Here is a 23,773-nt window from a genome sequence, read left to right as displayed (position 1 = left end):
TGTGCCTTTGGATTTGTATACTTTATATCTCTACGTATTTTTTATACTTCATCTATTACTGCATGTGCTGAAGCAAATGAGTTTAAGGGATGACATTACAATGCCATCTTGTATCAAGAAAATTATAGGTTAACAAAGTTCACACAGAAGCATTAGCAACAGAGAAAATAAATTGATAATCACGTGAAAATATTGAACTCAGTAAGGATGAACACTTTTTTAATTAACATTAATGTGAAGTATCATTTCCATCAGTTAGACAATGGTTGAAACCTAACTAAATATACTGAGATTACATCTGCACACAACAGTTTTGCCATGGCGTTATAACTTCTTACAATCCTATTGAAAATCAAGAGGCCTAAAATTTCACCCACCATCCTCTAAAGTGAAGAACACTGTATATTGAAACTATTGTGATGAAATTTGACAAAATAATTGAGAAAATCTAAAAAGGGTGTAGCAGATCTGTCAGTATTGATCAAGACATAATTGTCACAGAGAATGGATTAGAATCTCTTATATAAATATACATACTGAATATTACATCGAGAAACACCCAGTGACACTTGGAAAGAAAAAACAACCCCTGCGTCTTTCTAATTTTCCCATAATTTAGCTGTATTTTAAAATGTATTATTTATATCCACATACACGCTATATTTTGACATCTAAATTTGGTATCAGACTTCCTGATGTCGTTGATTAGATAGAGTTCCTTCGCTCCTACCTAAAAAAAGACTGAAATCCAATCAGAGAAGGATGCTGTTCCCATGTTTATAACATACTTGAAATGGAGAAGAGCAGACACGGTTGGAGAAAAGTAGATGGTATACACCTGATCTTATAAGGGTCGGATAAGCAGCCATCCTGAATTCCTCCCTTCTAGAGACTTAGTCTTTAAGGGTTTGCACTGCCCTGGGATCTCAGTGACAGTAAAATTGCTTGGCTAATGAGGAGCTTTGGAATTTGAGGTTTTAGGGATACACAGACTGAGACTGCTTGTGACCACCTTAATCAACAGTACTTTTCCAGAAACAAAGTATCACATCTGAGCCTCCTTCCATAGATTATCCCTGTTGCCTGAGTATCATTCATTCCCACTACACCTGTGAGGACAGGTATTCCAGATAGCACATTCAGAGGAGATGTCAAGCATCATTCCTCTGTGACCCTTGTTTTCCTCATGAGCAGAAATCTGCCCCTTTTCAAACATGATGACTATTATAAATCCTTCTGACATTTACTTGAATTCTTGGGTGGTCATTGGAAAGGGGTTTGGTCAGCTTTTCCTTTCATTTCCATTCCTGGTTCTTGATATACTATTGTACAGAAGAGTGTTTGTATTATCCTTATACTTGGACTGTGGAAACACTGGAAAGTGGAAACAGAGACTCAGATGACTTCCTTACTACTACAAGTGCTTCTCTTTATAAAATTACCATGTATTTTATGTCAGAACAGCTGAGGTAGTATAATAAAGAATTATATGACCACCCTTCACTCATTCCACAATTAACAAATGTTGACATTCTGCTATATCAGCTTCAGATACTTTTTATAAAGTAACAAATAACTTTCATACCGAAGACAGCTATTTTGTATCCTGCTCAATGATCGTTCTCATCTTCCTAGAGACAACATAATCTAGAATGTGATGGTACACCCCGTTCAAGGCTTTATATTGTATGAATATCCATAATCACATATAGGATGAAAGTCACTATCACAGAGTTATCAGTTTTGGAATGGAGAAATCAATTTTTATACAATATATTGGAATATTTTCTAGTAATTAAAATTAGTGTAGTGGGACTAAATATATGAACATTCATAAAAATTAAATTAAATAAAGATGAAAATTGTAAATATGCACTATGTTTTGGTTTAGATAATGCTTTCAAAATGCAAAACAATGGAATTCTCTATGGAACACTAACATGAATTATAGTAAAAGTTTCAGGGGAATAATGTATATAAAGTTCATGTAGTGGTTTCCCTTGTGTAAGGAAAGGAATCAAAATTGTTCACATAAATAATGTGATGGCTACATACATATCTGTATTATTTATTGCAATAAAAATTCATATCATGGGAATAGTGACATGTATGAGTATGATAAATTTGATCAATGTGTACCAGGCTCTTCATTGTTACTTTGTACTTCTGTTTCACTTGAATAATCCGTAATAAAAATAAATCTATCTATGAAGGATCAAAAATATTAAAAAATTTTTCATGCTGTAGATTTCTTTTTATCCATTTTTCCCTTGTAGGTTTCAATTATTTGTGTTTATTCATATGTACATCTCTTTATTATTTGATTCATCTTAATTGCTATGTATTTTATCATATGGCCAAATGAGTTTTGCTATCATTGATGTTTCCTTCATTCCTTTTCTACATGATAAACATTCCCACCTGATTTTTCAGCTCAGGAACTCTTCCCTGAAATTTCCAGTTATCATCTAGTGATGTTCTCTATTTCTATTTTCTTTCCTCAACTTATCCCACCCCATTGCTTTCTTCTGAGCAGTGAAACATGTCAGAAGCTGTTGTTCATGGCAGATAAAAAACTACAATAGGAAATGTCAGTATGAGACATGCTTAGTGACATGCTGGATGATTTTTCTCCATGTATTTCTCATCATTTCAACATCTCTATTATTTGTTATCACAGTTCCCATTACAGAAATGAGAACATCTTGGGGCTACCCCGGTGGCACAGTGGTTAAGTTCACATGTTCCACTTCAGCAGCCCAGGGTCCGTCAGTTCAGATCCCGGGTGCAGATATGGCACTGCTAATCAAGCCATGCTGTGGCAGATGTCCCACATATAAAGCAGAGGAAGATGGGCATGGATGTTAGCTCAGGGCTAGTCTTCCTCAGCAAAAAGAGGAGGATCAGCAGCAGATGTTAGCTCAGGGTTGATCTTCCTCAAACAAAAAAAGAAAAGAAATGAGAACATCAGACTCTTCATACAGGTGAATAATTTTCCCCCTTCACAAAGCAAGCACTAGTCTGTATTAAATTCAGAGTTCTTGAGTCTAAGGAATACATGAAGTGATAAAGACTGTCACGGTCACTTCTTTTCTCCCCTTCAGAGACCACTTTACAGAGACAATCCTGTTATGACACTTGATTATCTTATAAGTACCATATAAGTCTGTCTTATCTTGTAAATATCTATCTTTCAGGGACCAAATATTTAAGCTGTTTTCACCTGTTTACTTAGGAGCCTATGCATTTCATTATTTCTCTCATTTAGCTGCTTTCTTTAAATGATATGCCACCAATCACCCTAGGGAGAGAAAATCCCTTAGAATGAAACAGAGAATATGATTGGTAAAGATTTCCAGCTTATCACAGAATCCATCACTAATGCATTTAAATAGTGTTTCCATGGTAAAGTCTTATAAACTTGAAGTTTATAGGCAACATACTCTAAACTCTTCTCAGGTGCAGAGCAGGTACTTGGAGAGATGCCATGCACCTGACACAAAATACTTCATGGGTAGAGGTACACACAGCTTACAGGGGAGTAAAAAGATTTGGGGCATTGTTCAGTATGAATATATTAAAATTTTAAAGGAGAATTATGAAACCTTAGTGATGGGTTGAGAATGCTAATTCTATACTATCTAGAGGCATTAACAGAGATTAGTCAAGTGAGCCAATTCAGCCTTTAGATGATCTGATCTCAGAGCTAGTCTTTGCCATGAACTAACCGTGTAATTCTTGTCCATGATGCAACCTCACTTTACCTAACTTTCCCATGGATAAGGGGGGGGGTGATAATATGATTTATCTCATCTGTAATTTAACATGACCTTCAGATGATTCTGAGCCATGCCAAAATTTGGGGACCATACTCTACTAGAGAGATTGGGTAACTTCATTCTGGTCTTTCTATTTGTTTGAGGCAAGAAATGTCTTTTTTTTATTCCAGTAACATTAGATTATATTACTGTATAACTTTCAGGTGTACATTGTACTATATTTCGAATTCTGTGTAGATTACATCATGTTAATCCCCCAAAGACATTAACAGAATGAGGAATAAAAATCACATGATCATCTCAATAGATGCAAAGAAACCATTTGACAAGATCTAACATCCATTTATGATAAAACCTCTCAATAAAATGGGTATAGAAAGAAAATTCCTCAACATCATAAAGGCCATATATGACAAACCCACAGCCAACATCATACTTAATAGGGAAAAACTAAAACTCATCCCTCTGAGGACAGAAACAAGACAAGTGTGCCTGCTCTTGCTATTCCTATTCAACATAGCACTGGAGGTTTTGGCCAGAGCAATTAGGAAAGAAAAAGAAATAAAATGAATCCAAATTGGAAAAGAAGAAATGAAACTGTCACCGTTTGAAGATGATGTGATTGTATGCATAGAAAATTCTAAAGAATCCACCAGAAGACTATTAGTAATAATCAACAACTACAGCAAAATTGCAGGGTACAAAATCAACTTAGAAAAATCAATTGCACTTCTATACTCTAATAATAAACTAGCAGAAAGAGAAGTCAAGGATACAATCCCATTTACAATCACAACAAAAAGAATAAAATACCTAGGATAAATTAAAACAATGAGGTGAAAGAGCTCTACACTGAAAACTATAAGACATTATTGAAAGAAATCGAGGAAGACATAAATAAATGGAAAGATATTTCATGGCAATGATTTTGATAAACAAACATAGTTTAAATGTCCATATTACCCAAAGCAATCTACAGACAAAATGCAATCCCAATCAGAATCCTAAAGATATTTTTCACAGAAAAGAACAAAGAATCCTAAAATTCATATGAAACTACAAAAGACCCTGGATAGCCGAAGCAATCCTGAGAAAAAAGAAGAAAACTAGAGGCATCACAATCCCAGACTTCAAAGTGTACTACAAAGCTATAGTAATCAAAATAGGATGGTACTGGTACAAGAAGAGATACACAGATCAATGGAACAGAATTGAAAGCTCAGAAATAAAACCATGGGGAGTTAACCTTTGACAAAGGAGACAAGAGCTTAAAATGGAGAAAGAAAAGTCTCTTCAATAAATGGTGTTGGGGAAACTGGACAGCCACATTGAAAAGAATGAAAGCACACCACTATCTTGTATTATATACTAAGATTAACTCAAAGTGGATTAAATACTTGAATGTAAAACGTGAAACCGTAAAACCGCTAGAAGAAAATATAAACAGTAAGCTCTTTCACATGGTCATAGCAGCATTTCTTTTGACTGCCATGTCTACTCAGGCAAGGGAAACAAAAGAAAAAATTAGCAATTTGGACTATGTCAGATTCAAAAGCTTCTGCAAGGTAAAGGAAACCATGAACAAAATAAAAATACAACCCACCAACTGGGAGAAAATATTTGGAAATCATATATCAGACATGGGGTTAATATCCAAAATAGTTAAAGAACTCATACAAGTCAACAACAAAAAGACAAACAAAATTCAATCAAAAAATGGGAAGAGGATGTGACCAGACATTTTTTCCAAATACGATGTACAGATGGCCAACGAAAACATGAAAAGATGTTCAACATCATTAATTATTATGGAAATGAAAATCAAAACTAGAATGAGGTGTCACCTTACACTGGTCAGAATGGCTATAATTAACAAGGCAAAAAAATAACAAATGCTTGTGAGGATGTGGAGAAAAGGGAACCCTCATGGAATGGAAATCCAAACTGGTGTAGCCACTATGGAAGACAGTGTGGAGATTTCTCAAAAAATTAAAAATAATAATACAATATGATCCAACTGTCTCACCACTGGATATTTATCCAAGGAGCTTGAAATCAACAAGCCAAAGAGATATATGCACCCCTATCTTGATTGCAGCATTACTCACAGTAGTTAAGACATGAAAGCAACCCAAGTGTCCATCAACTGATGAATGGATAAAGAAGATGTAAATACATGCAATGGAATACTACTCAGCCATAATAAAAGACAATATCCTCTCATTTGCAATAACATGGATGGACCCTGAGGATATTATGTTAAGCGAAATAAGCCATACAGAAAATGGCAAACAACACATGATCTCACTCATATGTGGAAGATGAAAAAACACATGGACAAAGAGAACAGGTTAATGGTTACCAGAGGGGATGGGGGATGGAGGATGGGCAGAAGGGGTAAAGGAGCACATATGAATGGTGATGGATAAAAATTAGACTACCGGTGGTGAGCATGATGAAATATATACAGAAACTGATAAATAATAACGTACACCTGAAGTTTCACAATGTTGTAAACCATTATGACCACAATAAAATTAAAAAGAAATGAAAAATAAGAACAATGGGCAAATATATTGATGCATCTAGAACTCAGTCAATCAAATCTTATATGTTTTGGGCAATCAATGACCCTATTCTCAGCTATGTTGTATTAACACAGGAAGTGGGAATGCCCTCGAGTTCATCCTGGCTCACAAACTAGGGATTCCTGTAGGAGCCGGTACCTAGGAATTCAGCCTTTGACAGACCCAACAGAAAAAGAAGGAAGAGGATCTGAATGCCATAATTGATTTTCAATATTTATTTTCCTGACATTATCTGCTAATCATACAACTGAGACAGATGTGTCAAAATATAAGGAAGAGATAAAGCTACTGAGTATCAAGGTATTAATTATTTCTATAAATGCCCTAAAAACTCAGAAATAAAGTGTGGGATTTGTCCCCTTGAGCTACCTAGGAAAGAATTAAAGAAAAGAGAAATCAACTTAGAATTAATAACCTATCAATAGACATAAATGACTCAGGTTATTTCAAAATTAAAAAAAACTAGAATGTCTTTTCATGTTAACTTCAAGTAAAAACAAGACTGGCAGCTAAACAGAAGAGAGTTTGCATGTATTTATTTCATACATGGCTGTGTACGTAGCAGGGAAGGCAAGAAAATTCTAAAGATAAGATCTCATTTTCCCATCCAGTTTTCGTGATCATCTTAGATAACAACTACTTCATGCTTACAATGTGCTAGATTCTCCACCAAGTAAGTCATATAGATTCAAGTTTTTAAATTCCACAACCACAAAAGCATTCGAGGTATCCAGTTATACTTTGATAAATTTCCTTTTTTTTCTTAAACCTGACTTGACCATCTTCTCTCTTCTAATACTGAAACAACTCTCCTGTCAAATAATCTGGCCATTTTTGTTGGTAGATTGAAGTTTTCTCATTTTGAGATACAGCTTAGGGCAGTTAACAAATTGTTGCCATTTTATTCAGCATTTTTTTTTTCAAATCTCCATACATATCACCACTTCTCCAACTGTTGTGTTTTGGAAAGAAAAAACATGTGCTACTTATTACCTTATGAGACAAATATGTTTTTAACTTCTTATTGAGATTATGATAATTTAAAACCTTGTGAAATTTCAGTTGTACATTATTGGTTGTCAGTCGTGTTGTAGGTGTACCACTTCATGCTTTGTGCCAACACCCCACCCCCTTTTCCCCTGGTAACCACTAATCTGTTCTCTTTGTCTACGTGTTTAACTTCCACATATGAGTGGAGTCATACAGAGATTGTGTTTATCTGGCTTATTTCACTTAACATAATACCCTCAAGGTCCATCAATGTTGTTGTGAATGGGATGATTTTATCCTTTTTTTATGTCTGAGTAGTATTCCATTGTGTGTATATATATATATATATACCATATCTTCTTTATCCAATCATCTGTTGATAGGCAGTTAGGTTGCTTTCACGTCTTGGCTATTGTAAATAATGCTGTCATGAACATGGGGGTGCATGGGACTTTTGGAATTGCAGATTTCAAGTTCTTTGGCTAGATACCTAGTGGTGGGATCATTGGATCATATGGTATTTCTATTTTTAATTTTTGATAAATCTCCATACTTTTTCCATAGTGGCTGCACCAGTTTGCATTCCCACCAGCAGTGTATGAGGGTTCATTTTTCTCCACAACCTCTCCAACATTAGATAATTTTTATTTTGGTTATTTTTGCCATTCTAATGGGTGTAAGGTGATATCTTAGTGTAGTTTTGATTTGCATTTCCCTGATGATGAGCATCTTTTCATGTGCATATTGGCCATCCATATACCTTCTTTAGAGAAATGTCTGTTCACGTCTCCTGCCCATTTTTTGATCGGTTTGTTTGATTTTTTGTTGTTGAGTTCTTTATCTAGTATGAAGATTAATACCTTGTCACATATATGACTTGCAAATATTTTTTTCCCAATTGGCGGGTTGTTTTTTTGTTTCAATCCTGTTTTCCCTTGCCTTGAAGAAGGTTTTAGTCTGATGAAGTCCCATTTGTTTATTCTTTCTGTTGTTTCCCTTGTCTGAGAACACATGGTTTACAAAAAGATCTTTTTGATACTGATGTCAAAGAGTATACTGCCTATATTTTCTTCTAGAAGCCTTATGGTTTCCCATCTTACCCTTAGGTCTTTGATCCATTTTGAGTTTATTTTTGTGAATGGTGAAAAAGAATGGTCAATTTCCATTCTTTTACATGTGTACATGTGGCTTTCCAGTTTTCCCAGCACCATTTGTTGAAGAGACTTTCTTTTCTCCATTGTAGGCCCTCAGCGTCTTTGTCGAAGATTAGCTGTCCATAGATGTGTGGTTTTATTTCTGGGCTTTCAATTCTGTTCCATTGATCTGTGCACCTGTTTTTGTACCAGTACCATGCTGTTTTGATTACTGTAGCTTTGTAGTATGTTGTGAAGTCAGGGATTGTGATGCCTCCAGCTTTGTTCTTTTTTTTTCTCAGGATTGCTTTAGCAATTCGGGGTCTTTTGTTGCTCCATATGAATTTTAGGATTGTTTGTCCCATTTCTGTAAAGAATGACATTGGGATTCTGATTCGGATTGCGTTCATTCTGTAGATTGCTTTAGGTAGTATGGACATTTTAACTATGTTTATTTTTCCAATCCATGTGCATGGACTATCTTTCCATCTCTCAATGTCTTCATCAATTTCTTTCAGGAAAGTCTTGTAGTTTTCATTGTATAGGTTTTTCACTTCCTTGGTTAAATTCACCCCAAGGTATTTTATTCTTTTTGTTGCGATTGTGAATTGTACTGTGTTGTTGAGTTCTTTTTCTGTTAGTTCTTTATTAGAGTATAGAAATGTTATTGATTTATGTAAGTTGATTTTATACCCTGCAACTTTGCTGTTGTTGTTGACTATTTCTAATAGTTTTCCGATGGACTGTTTGGGGTTTTCTATATATAAGATCATGTTCTCTGCAAACAGGGAGAGTTTCACTTCTTCATTGCCTATTTGGATTCCCTTTGTTTCTTTTTCCTGCCTAATTGCTCTGGCCAAAACCTCTAGTACTATGTTGAATAAGAGTGGTGAGAGTGGACACCCTTGTCTTGTTCCTGTTCTGAGAGGGATGGCTTTCAGTTTTTGCCCATTGAGTATGATGTTGGCTGTGGGTTTGTCATATATGGCCTTTATTATGTTTAGGTACTTTCCTTCTATGCTCATTGTATTGAGAGTTTTTAACATAAATGCCTGCTGCATCTTGTCATATGATTTCTCTGTGTCTGCTGAGATGATCATGTGGGGTTTTTTTCTCATTTTGTTAAGATGGTGTATCACATTGATTGACTTGTGGATGTTGAGCTATCCTGTGTCCCTGGTATAAATACCGCTTGATCATGGTGTATGATCTTTTTAATGTATTGCTGTATTAGGTTTGCCAGAATTTTGTTGAGGATTTTTGCATGTATGTTCATTAGTGATATTGGCCTGTAGTTTTCCTTCTTTGTGTTGTCCTTGTCTGGTTTTGAGATCAGGGTGCTGTTGGCTTCATAAAACGTGTTAGGAAGTTCTCTATTTTCCTCAATTTTTTGGAATAGTGTGAGAACGATAGGTATTAAATCTTCTTTGAATGTTTGGTAGAATTCTCCAGAGAAGCCATCTCGTCCTGGACTTTTATTTTGGGGGAGGTTTTTGATTACTGTTTCAATCTCTTTACTTGTGATTGGTCTATTCAGATTCTCTGTTTCTTCCTGATTCAGTTTTGGGAGGTTTTATAAGTCTAAGAATTTATCCATTTCTTCTAGGTTGCTCAATTTGTTGGCATATAGTTTTTCATAGTATTCTCTTATAATCTTTGTATTTCTGTGACATCCATTGTGATTTCTCCTCTTTCATTTCTAATTTTATTTATTTCAGTCTTCTCTGTTTTTTTCTTAGTGAGCCTGGCCAAGGCATTTGTCATTATTTTTTTAATTTTCTCAAAGAATCAACTCTTTTTTTCATTGATCCTTATGAGAAAAATATTTGTATCTAAGTCTAATTGGTCTTTTGGGGCAGGGTAAAATTCCCTTTCCTCCATTATTGTGTTCTTATGACTGGGCTATAATAAAATTGACACAAAACTAGTTTAACAGGAGAAAAATCCAGTTTAATACATACATATTGGACACCATAAAGAAGCAATACTCAGAGAGTGAGCAAAACAGGCAGTACATACATCTTTTACACACACAAAAAACAACAAATTTGTGAAGAATTGACAGGACAAAGAAACTTAGGTTTGGGGTACATAATTAGTGAGGAATTTAAGCAGAGTTTAGGCTTAAGGTAGTAAATTAGCAAGATTTGTTTATGCAGGCTTCTTGGCCCTCAATTCCCTAGCTCTGGTGAAAAGATGCAGGGAGAGTGCCTTTTAGATGGGAAATTTATTTCCTGCTTTCCAGAGGGGAATAGAGGCAGAAGGGTCAGAATACCCTTTTTGCTTCTCGAGTAACTTTCATTCAAAATAATCAATATACTATTGTGGAATATTTTGGGATGGCCTGCCCTGGGCCCCAACAGGTCTAAAATTTCATTTTATTTGCACCTAATCAAAACCAAATGCTTCCACTTGTGCATAAAACTAAAAAATCTCTTGCATACTTTAGGACATAGCTCAGCTAATTCCTCCATCACTCTGCTGTGTCATCAATTTTCCCCCTTGATTAGTTTATTTGCCATAGCATCCTGCTTATTTGAATTTCCTAAAAAAAGGAAAAGACAATTGAAACCTCACTGGACTCCTGATATAGCAACATCTTCAATTTTCTGGTCCCTTTACAGCAAAACTTCTTGAAAGAGCTCTCTTTACTAACTGAACTCAATTCTTCTCTCATCATTTATTGAGGTCACTCAAGTCAGGCCCTTGCCTAGACCTTCACATTACCTACTTTTAAAGAATCATTGAGGTTAAGTTCATCGTTTAAATCTGAAACTTTCCTTTAATTGACATGTTAGAAAGGTTGACCCATTTATTACTTATGGAAATACTTTATTTTATCATTTTTCAGCATCATATTTATGTTGGGTTTACCCCTATCTCACTTGCTACTATTTTTGTCTCTCCTACAATCACCTTCCTCACCTCCCCAAACCCCAACACTGGAGGGCCTCTTGGATCAGTACTCATCTCTTCTCTCTAGCTACCATCATTCCTTTGAAATAGCATCAAGACTCGTGGTTGATAGTCCATTGACACACTAAGGACTCCCAAATTTGTGTCTCCACAGAGATACTCTTCCTTGAATTCCAGAAGTGTATATTCAACTGCCCACTTGACATTCCCATGTAGACACCTAACAGGCAATTGAAACCCAACATTTTGAAAACCAAATTCCTGATATTAATCTACAAATATGATATGCACATGATTTTTCCTATCATCATTGTTGGCAACTCCATTTTTTCTGGTGCTGAGGATTTTTCTATCACTAAGCATCACCCTTGATTCTCTTCTTCCTCTTATAACCTGTGTCCAATCTTACGGAAAACCATGCTGTCTGCATCAAAATATACCCAGAACCCAGTCAAATCTTATCATATCCACCATTACCATCTTGATTGAATCCATTAGAAACTTAGAAATATTCAAAAGTCACTTTACATGGGCAACTCTGTGTCTGTCCTTCTAGTCAGTATGGTGTTGATATACTCTGTCTGACATTATCTCTTTGATATCATCTTTAATATTTTCCTCATCTTTTATCTGTTTCAGTCTGCCAGACTTTATGTTTTGATTATTTATTTTGTTGGTTTTCTGTTTCAGGATTATTTTGATTGAGAGCTATTAGTATTTTGATTTGCAGATTTCATTTGAATGAGACAGTTTTTCCCTCTCTATCTATCAATGTGCTCATTCCTCCTTGTGGACCAAGTTCACAATTACATTCACCTATCACCAGTTCTCTATTCCTGAATTCAGTTTATTGACTCTTATGGCTCAGTGATGTAGAGAATATCACATATGCAGCCATAAAATCAACAGTTAGATTAGTGCAGTTCCTCCTTGGAGGTTTTTCTTTTGATGTTTGATATTCTATGTCCACAGTCATGTGGCCATTTGTGACAACATAGATGGACTTTGAGGGTATTATGCTAAGTTAAATAAGCCAGAGGGAGAAAATCAAATACCATATGCTCTCACTCATAAGTTGAAGAGAGAAACAACGATAAACAAAAACATAGAAACAGAGGTTGGATTGGTGGTTATCAGAGGGGGAAGGGGGGAGAGGGCAGGGTGAAAGGGGTGATTAGGCACATGTGTATGGTGATGGATTGTAATGGTGACGGGTGTGTCTTTGGGTGATGAACATGTTGTAGACTACACAGAAATTGAATTATATGATGTACACCTGAAATTTACATAATGTTATAAACCAATGTTACTGCAATAGAAAAATCTAGGACAAAAATTATATTTTGTAGAATCATAAAGATAGCTATAATTATTATAAACTGTTCCCACTACCATTAGCAATTATGAGGCTCTGTTGTCAGGCACAGTTCTCAAAAATTTTATCATACTAATTTTATTCTCCCTAGTGACCTATGAGTCAGGTGATCCTCTTGTTTACCCATGACCTCATGTAAAGATAGAGGTCAAGTGAAGTGAAATTACGGACACAAAATTATTGACACTCCAGTAAGAGGTGCTGAAGGGGTTTGAACGCAGGCTTCCAGTTTGGAGGTGAACTCCTACCACCACATGATGCACACTTTGAGTAGTACAGATTTAGATATCTTGAAGAGTCGATTGGATTCCCTTCATTGCCTTTTGAACACTTCCACCTGCAAGAAGCCTCAAGTGCTTTCTATTATTTTGAAGGTCTCCTAATCTCTGACCACATAGGTAGTATCCTGCAGGTAACAGCATCAAAACAGGATCCATATCATAACCTGAGATCAAAATTAGAATATACTCCTTGAAACTTTAAGTTATTGTGGTTATTCCATCAATGAGATTCTCTTTTCTCCCAATATTATAATATTAAAATATTCTCACAAGTTGATGTATAAGACATCATTGATTTTTTCAAAATGGAAGAATTGGAGGAAAGAAGAAGTGCATGAAATCTTGAAAAGAATGAAAAAAATAAAAAATAACAATTCACTAGTGTGCTCAGAGCAGAATCTTGAGATGAGAAAGATGAAATCTGCCAACAGCATTGTCCAGGCTGCTTGACAGGAATGCTGCTACAGTGGTTGGAAGAGAGACAAAATTGCCAAGTTAGCCTAAGAGGGAAAAATAAAATTGAGAAAAGTGTATCTGTATACTTAAAATGCCTTGATAGTTGTGGGACTTAAAGATATAAATCAGTGCAAAGGGGAGCCTAGCACCTGGACAGTGTGAACTACTTGTTATTTAAGATGATCATGACAGTTTGATGAGAAAATGAGAGTTCATTTTTAGAAATTATTCCCTTCTCTGCACAAATACACACTCACATGCACACACAACAGTTTATAATATAATTATATGCCCATCCTTTTCTGTTAAATGCCAGTCACATTTTTTGCATGCAAAGAAGTAGAAAGCTACTACATACAAATTTAAATTTTAACTAACAGAGTCATAATTATCCCATTAATAGGTAATTACTTCTAAATTTATTTTTCCTTTTCTTTTCTCACATTTGAGGTAACCCATTGATGATAGAAGAGGTAGGTATTCTGAAACACAGAACACTTCTCACTGTGATTCATGCCATAAACCTGACCCAAATATGGTGACAAAATCATTAAACAACATTTATCCTACTGAATAGTTTCCTCAAGGATCCCTTCATATCCCTGTTCCTCAGGCTGTAGATGAAGGGGTTCATCATTTGAGGAACCTCAATGTACATCACTGAAGCCACTGCAAGCTTCCTGGAAGAGTCAGTAACTGCAGAACTAATATACACACCAACAGCTGTCCCATAGAACAAGAAAACAACTGAGAGGTGAGACCCACAGGTGGAAAAGGCTTTATATTTTCTACCAACCGTTGGCATTTGCAAAAGAGAAGAGATGATTTGAATATAAGAGAAAATGATTGCAGAGAGAGAAATACCACTCAGTACACTAGCCATAAAATTAGCTAGGAAGGTATTGATGAAGGAATCAGAACAGGCGAGCTTGATGACATGAGCAAGTTCACAGAAGTGTGGGATTTCCAAGTCAGTGCAGAAGGACAGCTGTAAAGCCATCAGACTGTGGAGCAGGGCATCACCAATGCTAATGAACAAGGAGAATAGAATCAGCAGTCCACAATAGCAGGGATTCATGATGACTGTGTACATCAGTGGGTGACAGATGGCCACATAGCAGTCATAGGCCATTGTTGCAAGCAGACAATTTTCAAAACAAATAAAAACCAGAACAAACCAGACCTGGAGGAGGCAGCCTGTGTAAGTGATGTGCTGATTCTGTGCTTGGATGTTCACCAGCATCTTTGGGATTGTGATTGTGCTTAAACAGATGTCAGTAAAGGACAGATTGGAGAGAAAGAAGTACATAGGGGTGTGGAGTTGGGAGTCAGAACTAGCAGCCAGGAGTATGAGCATGTTTCCCAGGATTGTGATCAGGTACATGGACAGGAACAGGCAGAAGAGGAGAGGCTGTACTTCTGGATCATCTGCTAATCCTAGGAGAATGAATTCTGAAACATCTGTTTGGTTTCTGCGTTCCATGTTGTTTTTGAATTTGATGAAAAAACACTCTGTGACAAGAAAATAAAATTTGTGATCCCTGGATCAGCAGCAGCTGTACCTGGAAACTTGTTAGAAATGCCAATTCTTGGCCCAACTCCATACGTACTAATGATAAAAGCTCCAGAAGTAATGACTAGCAATCTGTTTCAACAGGGTCTCCAGATGATTCTGACAAGTTTGAGAACTTGTGCTTTAGAAAAACATGCCCATGTATATTGTGAACCCAAGAGAATATTCAAATCTTTCCCTTTGCTTACTTCTCCCTCCATCCTTCTCTCTCTCCTCCTCTTCACTCTACACACTTAATTAGCCCAAATCTTGTTGAGCAAAGACTGTCTAACACGTGGGAAAGTCCTGATAATGAATTAAAGAAGAAATGGCTTTATTCCTTCAGAAATATTCCACACATTCAATCAATTATAAATATAACAAGAAAATTACAAAATCCAACTCATCTTTGGGAATGTTCTTACCCTAAGGTGATAAGTGACATATGATCAAAAGCAAAGAAAGGAAAATCCCAGCTAAATGTGAGAAAGGATGAAATGCATTGGATTTCAGTAAAGTGACAGATAAAACCAACAATTTGTTGGTCCTTGGAAGACAGAGACTTGTAAGAGAACACTAGTACAAAGCATCCTAACAGGAGAGCCCCTGGAAGCTGGGCATCATGGTTCTCCCTTCCCTCAGGGACACAGAAGTGGTCATCAGAGGATCAATCATTTGATTAATACTTGGTCTCTGACACTCTGAATTTAATCCAGGCTCCAGCACTTGCACTGTGAATAGGAAATTCTTTAACTGTATGAGAGGCTCAGTGTTCTAGTTAGTATATTAGGAATTTTCATAAACTTTATGTGGTTGTTGTAATAGTGAGAAATGAATAGGCTTAAAGCAACAGGTGGGAAAGTCATTTTAACATTTCCTAGTGTAATTTTTTTTTCTACAATGAACAATAGTACCTGTCACGTTTCTCTCCTAGGGCAGAACTGGTTTGGTGGAGCAAGTTGAAGAAAGGAGAAAGAGAGAACTCCTCTTGTGTGATAATTGCACATTTCAGGGATGGGTTTATGTGCTGAAAGTCCCTGTGGAATCTCGCTCATTTACAGGAGAAAGAAAGGTAATATTAATTATATCAATACTCATTTGGCATGGACACAAAGCAGATAAAATGAATTACATAATAAAATAAATATATGAATCAATACAAACAACGAAAACCTATAAGAAAAATTATTTTATATAAAGTCTACAGCATGAGAAGTGTTTAAATATTTTTAAACCTATGTAGGTGTTTATATTTATTACAGATTATTTAAGCAAAAAAGTATCGAGAACAATAATAATGAATAATTCTGTGCCCACCCATTAACATTATCAAATTCACAGTCTTCACCACGCTTCTTTAGGTATTTTCATTGCAATAAATAAGAGGTATAATTGAAGCCCCCACATCAAGCATTTGTACAATTTTGACTCATTTTATTCTCTGAGGGAAACACTACACTAAGTTGATATACATTATTCAGCTGAAGTTTTTCTTATATTTGGTATTTTTCTTCCAAAAACAATTTCATTGTTCTTTCTAAAAAGGCAGACACAAGCAGAGTCAAACTGTGCACAACCTTTTACAATGGCTTTTGGAGCCATTTTATTAATGTTGATATTTTAGGTTTTGCTTCATTCATTTTAACTACCATAGATTGTTCTACTATGTGGTCATATCACAATTTATTTTTCCATTTACTAGCTAAGAGATATTATGATGTTTATATTTATTTATGAAAACGTATGGGGAGATAATAGGAAGATAAGTTGAAGCTGACTAACACCTCTCCCCTCCACCACCACAAGGATAGAAGTAAACGTCAGAGAATTTTACAACAGTCATCATGTTTGAGAAGGGGAGGATTTAAGCACAAAAGCAAAATGGTCCCTCCCATAATACAGACAAAGGCAAGACTAGCAGAATGAGAGCTGTGTGAATCTTGTTGTAAAGGTAGAAAAGAGCATGTCAGGATGACATACTGGCAGAAATTCCATGGGGGGCTTAGTATTGATCATCTTAGGAATGGATTCTCTTCACAGTAATGCAGGGATGAAACTGTAGTACACACCTGCACTCATGTCCAAAGCATTGTCTAGGGGTCTTTAGGTTACCTGGCTGGCATCACTGTGGGATAATATTTGAGATCTTCCCTTGATATTCAATGATGGAGACTGAAGATCTGTCTCTGAGAAGGGCAGAGGGACCGAGTGAAGCCCCAGGTTTCTAAGCAAGAGGGATGATGTCTGGGAGGTGTTGCTTCCTACTGGGCAGGGCTGTTGAGTGAGGTGGTCACAGACAGACTCTTTACAGTCTCTGTATCCCTGGGGCTTCAATATCCAAAGCTCCTCATTAGACAAACACTTTTATTGTTCTTTGGATCCCAGGGCAGTGTAAATTCTTATATGCCAAGACTATAGAAGGAAAGAATTCAGGATGGATAATTCCCTGGTCCTACAAAGCCCAGTGTATGCCCTCTAGCTCTCTTCACCTGTTTCTGCTCACCTCCATTTCACATACCTTGCACACATGGACATTCCATCTTCTCTAATTGGATACCAGTCTTCCTTTTGTAGATACAAACTATGACATGTCTATCTAATTAATGGTATCAGGAAACTGGATTCTAACTTTAAGTGTGAAAACATAGTTTATATTTGTGGGTAAAAAATATATGCATATTTATACTACAGCTAAGCTATTGTAAAATGCAAACACTCAAAGATGTTTCTTTCTAAGAATCACTGAAATTTCTTGAACCCTAATCTTCATTCTGTATATTTTATACAGCGGATCCTAATCTAAAATCTGTAAGCAATTTTTTTTTTAGGAAGATTAGCCCTGAGCTAACATCTGCCACCAATCATCCTCTTTTTGCTGAGGAAGACTAGCCCTGAGCTAATGTCCACACTCATCTTCCTCTACTTTACATGTGGGATGCCTGCCAAAGCGTGGTTTGACAAGCAGTGTGTAGGTCCGAAACTGGATCTGAACTGGTGAACCCCGAGTCACTGAAGTGGAATGTGTGAACTTAACTGCTGTGCCACTGGGCTAGCCCCTCTGTAAGCAATTTTGAATGTGATCAATATAGACGGACTTTATAATTTTATAAACACCATTTCAGTTTCCCAACACGAGTTTCTTTTACGTTTTTCTTTTCACATTAGGGGATCATGCGTTGAAATTATGGCATTTGATTTTTAATAGAATCATGAGAAATAGAAATTATAGTGTCATTGCCAAAGCAATAGTGTGCTGGTTCATGCATAATCTCAGTAGAATGAGTGAAATGTCAACAATACTTTAACAGGCAAAGATGATACTCCCGGTTAATGTGTAATTACAAACTTTTCCTCATGCATGAATTTAATGTGTTCATGCATTTATCAATTTATTTTACCCCATGTTAACTCTTTCTACATAAAATTTAATTTTTAATCAACAGAGTTCTTGATGTAGCATTTGAAAGCAACATGAGAGAAAATGGCATTTCAATGTCACACATTCACTTCAACATATTAAATAATAGGAAAAATACAAAAATATATAGTTGGTCACATAAAACAAGAGAAAGTTTCCCATGTACCACTAAAATAACTCAAACATAAAGAGTGAGTGGACTAAACCCAAGGGTTCTGAGGATTTACTTCCATCAGGAGGAAGTTGATCTCTCCAGGTAATGAGCATCCTGGAGGCTAAATGTCTTAGAAGAGATTAGGTGCTTAAAGTGAAAGGCAAAAATGGACTTTATTTCAGAAAGGTGGGTGAACATGAGAGTTGTGGAAACTGCCTGGGCCCATGAATAAGGATTTGGAACAGCTGAAAATTTCAGAGAAGCCCCGGGAGAGAAGTGAACCAAGTTACCTGCTGATGAAGTGATTGGATATGTGATAGTCACAATATAGCCAAGCAGAAAGAGTCAGGAAACTAAATTTAGAGCTAGAGATCTGATTGGTGATTGGTGAGAGCACATGTGAACCTGATAAATGAGAAAGAATGAACCTACAGGTGAAAAAAGAGAGAGGAAAATTCCTTCCCATCCAACAGAAACTGAAAACCAAAATGTAAATAGGAAGAAAAATAATCCTGAAACAGAGAATCACCACGATGAATATACAGAATAACAGGAGACCAGCATTGTTGAACTGGATGAATAATGGGGAGAATAGTAAAGAGGCAGTGTCAGGTGATTATACAAAAGTCTGCTGACAAGAGTAGCTGCAGGGTAGCCCAGGTATGGTGCAATTTTAAAAATCATCTCACAAGGATTTCTATCTCTTTGTGCACAGTTTCATCATCAGTACCTACAACAGGGCTTGATAATAGCGTGCTCTCAAGTATTATTTCTTGAATGAATTAATACATAAATAATGTATTAGAAATCAAGTATAATTTAAAACATTCACAGAGTAAAACATATCATCATTTTCAACAGATGGAGAAAAGGCATTTATATAAAATGCAACATCCTTTCATGATAATGAGAATAATGAAGTAAGAATAGAAGAAACCACCTTAACTCAAAAAGAGTATTTCAGGGGCCTGCCCAGTGGCCTAGAAGTTAAGTTCATGCTCCCTGCTTCAGCAGCCCAGGGTTCACTGGTTTGGATCCTGGGAGTGGACCTGCACACTGCTTATCAAGCCATGCTGTGGCAGGGGTCCCACATATAAAAAAGGAAGATGGGTACAGATGTTAGCTCAGGGCCAATCTTCCTCAGCAAAACGAGGGGTATTGGCAGCAGATGCTAACTCAGCACTAATCTTCCTCAACAACAACAACAACAACAACAACAACAGTATTTCAGAAGTAATCTACAGTAAATGAAATACTCAATGGCCAAATACTCAAAGTGTTCTCTTTAAAATCAGGAGAATATAACAGATGCCAACTGACAGTACTTTCATTAAAAAAATAGTGTAGGTTTCAGCTATTGAGAATAAATACACATATCAAAATTAATAGATAAAATTCGCATCTATGCAGAAAATACCAAGAAATCTATAGATCATTCATTAAAGAAAATAATAGAATGTAGCAACATTTCTGGAATCAGAATCACTATGCAAATATCAACTATATGTCATTATGAAGAAAAATTTATTTAGAAAGTGTGATTTATGAAAGTTACCTTTAACAAAACCATCAGAAAAATACCTGAGAATACGTCTAATAAAAGATTTGAAAGCACTCTAAGGATAAATTTATAACATTTTACTGAAGAACACAAAACACCTGAATAAAGGAAAGAATATACTAATTTTGGGTAGATATACATGTTATTATAGAGATGCCAATTTTCCTCAAAAAGCTTTGTAGATTTAAGGGAACTCTTGGGATTTTATTGTATTAGAGAAGCTGGTTTTGAAATTTATATGACAGAGCAATGGAGAAAGAATATTTGACTTGACAGAAAATAAGATCAGAATGCAGTACTTGCCTTACAAGATCTATTATGGAGGAAAGTAACTAAAGAGTTATGGTTCTGTAACAGATAGAAAAATAGTACCCATAAAATCCTCATCTATATGAAGATTTTTTAGGACAGAAGAAGCATTGGACACTTTCTTTACGACAATGTTTCATTGCAGGGAAATGATGGTATCATTCAGGAAATAGTGCTGAAATTATGGTACCCATATCAGAAAAAATGAAAAGTGACCTTATATTACAGCAAACTCCAAATATTCCAAAGTAGCAAAGCCTTAAATGTGAAAGACAAAATGATTAAATGTTTAGAAAACAATATAGGAAAATATCTTTATGACCCTGGAGAGTAATCTTCCCTTACCTAAGAATAAAGAATCACAACAGAAAAATGAAAAGAGTGATAAATTCAACCACTTGAAAATAAGATAATAGAGGGTTAATATTTTGAAAATATAATGGGCTTTAATAACTCAATAAAAAATAAAACAAAAAACATGAATAAAAACGCACAAAGGAGGGGCCGGCCCATTGGCGTAGTGGTTAAGTTTGCACACTCCTCTTCTGCAACCCGGGGTCGTGGGTTCACATCCCAGCCACGGACCTACACACCACTTGTCAGACAATGGAGTGACAGCATCCCACATATAAAAGAGGAAGATTCGCACAGATGTTAACTCAGGGCTAATCTTCTGCAAGCAAAAAGAGGAAGATTGGCAACAGATGTTTGCTTAGGGCTAATCTTCCTCAACACATACACACAAAAAAGTGCAAAGGACTTGCATAGTCTTTCTCCAGAGAAGAGATACAAATGGCCAATAAGCACATGAAAAGATATTCGCCATATTAACCGTTAAGGATATGCAAATTAAAACCACAATGAGATAACACCTGATATGCATTAGATAGCTACTATAAAAAAGTAAATAAAAAAGTGTTGGAAATGATGTGGCGTATTTAGAATCCTTGTACACTGTTCGCCAGGAATATAAACTATAAAATAGGGCAGCTGCTATTGTAAAAGTATGGTGTTTCTTTGAAAAATTAAAAATAGAATTATCATATGACCTCGTAATTCCACTCCTGGGTATATTCCCCAAATAAATGAAAGCAGGGATTGGAACAGATATTTGTACACCCGTGTTCATAGCATTATTCACAATAGTCAAAAGGTGGAAGCAACTCAAGTTTCCATTGACTGATGGATAGACAAATTCTGCTATATACATACAGCAGGACATTATTCATCCTTGAAAAGAAAGGAAATTCTGATAAATACTACAACCGGGATGAACCTTGAGGACGTAACGATAAGAGAAATAAGCAAATCACAAAAGGACAAATAATGTATGATTTTACTTACATGAGGTTCCTAGAATATTTGAATTCAAAGTCACAGAAATTAAAACGAGGTTGCCAGAGCCTGGAGGCAAGAAGAAATAGGTTTGTACTGTTTAACAGGTGCAGATTTCAGTGTTCTGAGGTGAGTTTTATTTATGGATAATGGTGATTAAGCACAACAATGTGAATGTACTTAATGCCACTGAACTGTACCACTGAAAACTGTACGACTTAAAAATGGTTAAAATGGTAAATTACTTTTTTTGTATTTTACCATATTTTTTTAAAAATGAATAATCAAGCAATCAGTAAACCACCAAAACAAGTGACTGAAGAATAAAAATTCAGAATTATTTCTCAATATAGCAAGAAGATGTACAGAAGGACAAATAAACTTTCAAATAAGGCCTAGACTATGTATCCATAATAACTTGATTTTATTACTCCATGCAGACATAGAATAACTTCTATAACAACTTATATTAAGGACACAAGTCATTTGGATTTAGAGTCCATCCTAATCCTTTTTCTTTTAAGAACACAAATTTATTCTCCTGCAGTTGTGTAGGTTAGAAGTCTGAAATCAGAATATTTCACTGGGCTAAAGTCAGGGAGTTGGCAGGTCTGGTTCCCTCTAGACTCTCTGAGAAGAGATTCTCATCTTTGTCTTTTTCAGTTTCTACTGGCCCACCTCCATTTCCGGCATGTGGCCCTTCTTCAATCTTTGAAGCATATCACACCAATCTCAGCTTCCAGCATCATATCATCTTCTTCTCTTTTGCAGTCAAATATTTCTCTGCTTCCTTTTTTTTATTTGCAAGTGCTTTACAGAACAAAAAAAGTAAGACCAAAGATAAGACACACCTTTTAATTCAATTTTTTAAAAGTCAAAACTCAGCAAAAGTAAGCATTTTAATTTCAGGTTTAGGCAGAGCAGAAAAACTACCAAGAAAATCCAAGAATTTCTGACTTTAATAACCAGAATCTTGGATCCTTCTTGGGGGAGAAGCAGAACATTAATGGAAACAAATATTGCAGATACTGTACATGTTGGTATTATTATTTTTTCCAACTTAATTTGGATATAACTGATATATGACATTGTGCAATTTTAAGGCATAGAATGTGATGATTTGACACATGTAAGCAATTTTCACGTGCAAAATGTAGAATTGTTATAGTCACCATGCTGAATATTAGACCCATGGAACTGATTCATCTTATAACTGAAAGTTGTACCCTTGAACCAACATCTCTCCATTTCCCCCACCTCTCAGTACCTGCAAACACCATTATACTTTCTATTTCCATGAGTTCCACTATTTTAGATTCCACAGAAGTGACATCATACAGTTTGTCTTTCTCTGACTTATGGACAAAATTGCACAATATTGCCCTTCAGTGACATTGTATTTTATCACAACACAATGTAAATAAAGAACCATAATTCAATCAAAAATCTCACTAGGGAAATCAAAATATACGTTGAATCTACTGTGTGGAAATTGGATAGGTTCTCGATGAAAGGCTAAAAATGGAGTATGACCTCACTATATATTGATCAGAGACACAAGTGATCACAGAGAATAGATCAGTTTTTGCTGTGTGAAATATAGAGAACAGAAATTAAAGTATAAGAAACTTTCAATGACGGTAAAGATGAAATACCACTGTGTTTGAATTTTACAATATTTAGCTATGTTTATAAACATATTATTTATACCCAATACACAATCTATATTTTCACACCTAGGTTGGAATTAGGCTTCCTAATATAAATAAGACAGAGATTCTTTTTTTGTAATTAAACAAAGAAGACTAGAATTCATTAGCAAAGGACTGTGTGTATATATGTGCAGGTGTGTGAAATGGAGGTGAAGACGAACAGGTGGAGCAAACTGGATGGTGTACACTGGGCTTAAGAGGGTCAGAGATTAGC

The 23,773-nt window shown here is 35.7% G+C and overlaps 1 protein-coding gene across 1 annotated transcript; it reads right to left on the bottom strand.

The window, feature by feature from the left end:
* Positions 1–14,068: 14,068 nt before the first annotated feature.
* Positions 14,069–15,007, bottom strand: LOC106823658 (olfactory receptor 7G2-like). Its single transcript, XM_014829481.3, has one exon. It carries the CDS (start codon positions 14,999–15,001, stop codon positions 14,069–14,071), a length of 933 nt encoding a protein of 310 aa, XP_014684967.3. The 5' UTR covers positions 15,002–15,007.
* Between the last annotated feature and the right edge of the window lie 8,766 nt (positions 15,008–23,773).

Source organism: Equus asinus, chromosome 20 (assembly GCF_041296235.1).
Source record: "Equus asinus isolate D_3611 breed Donkey chromosome 20, EquAss-T2T_v2, whole genome shotgun sequence".
Taxonomy (NCBI): Eukaryota; Metazoa; Chordata; class Mammalia; order Perissodactyla; family Equidae; genus Equus; species Equus asinus.
The sequence above is the reverse complement of the archived record's forward strand: the minus strand, read 5'-3'. Positions and strand labels throughout refer to the sequence as shown.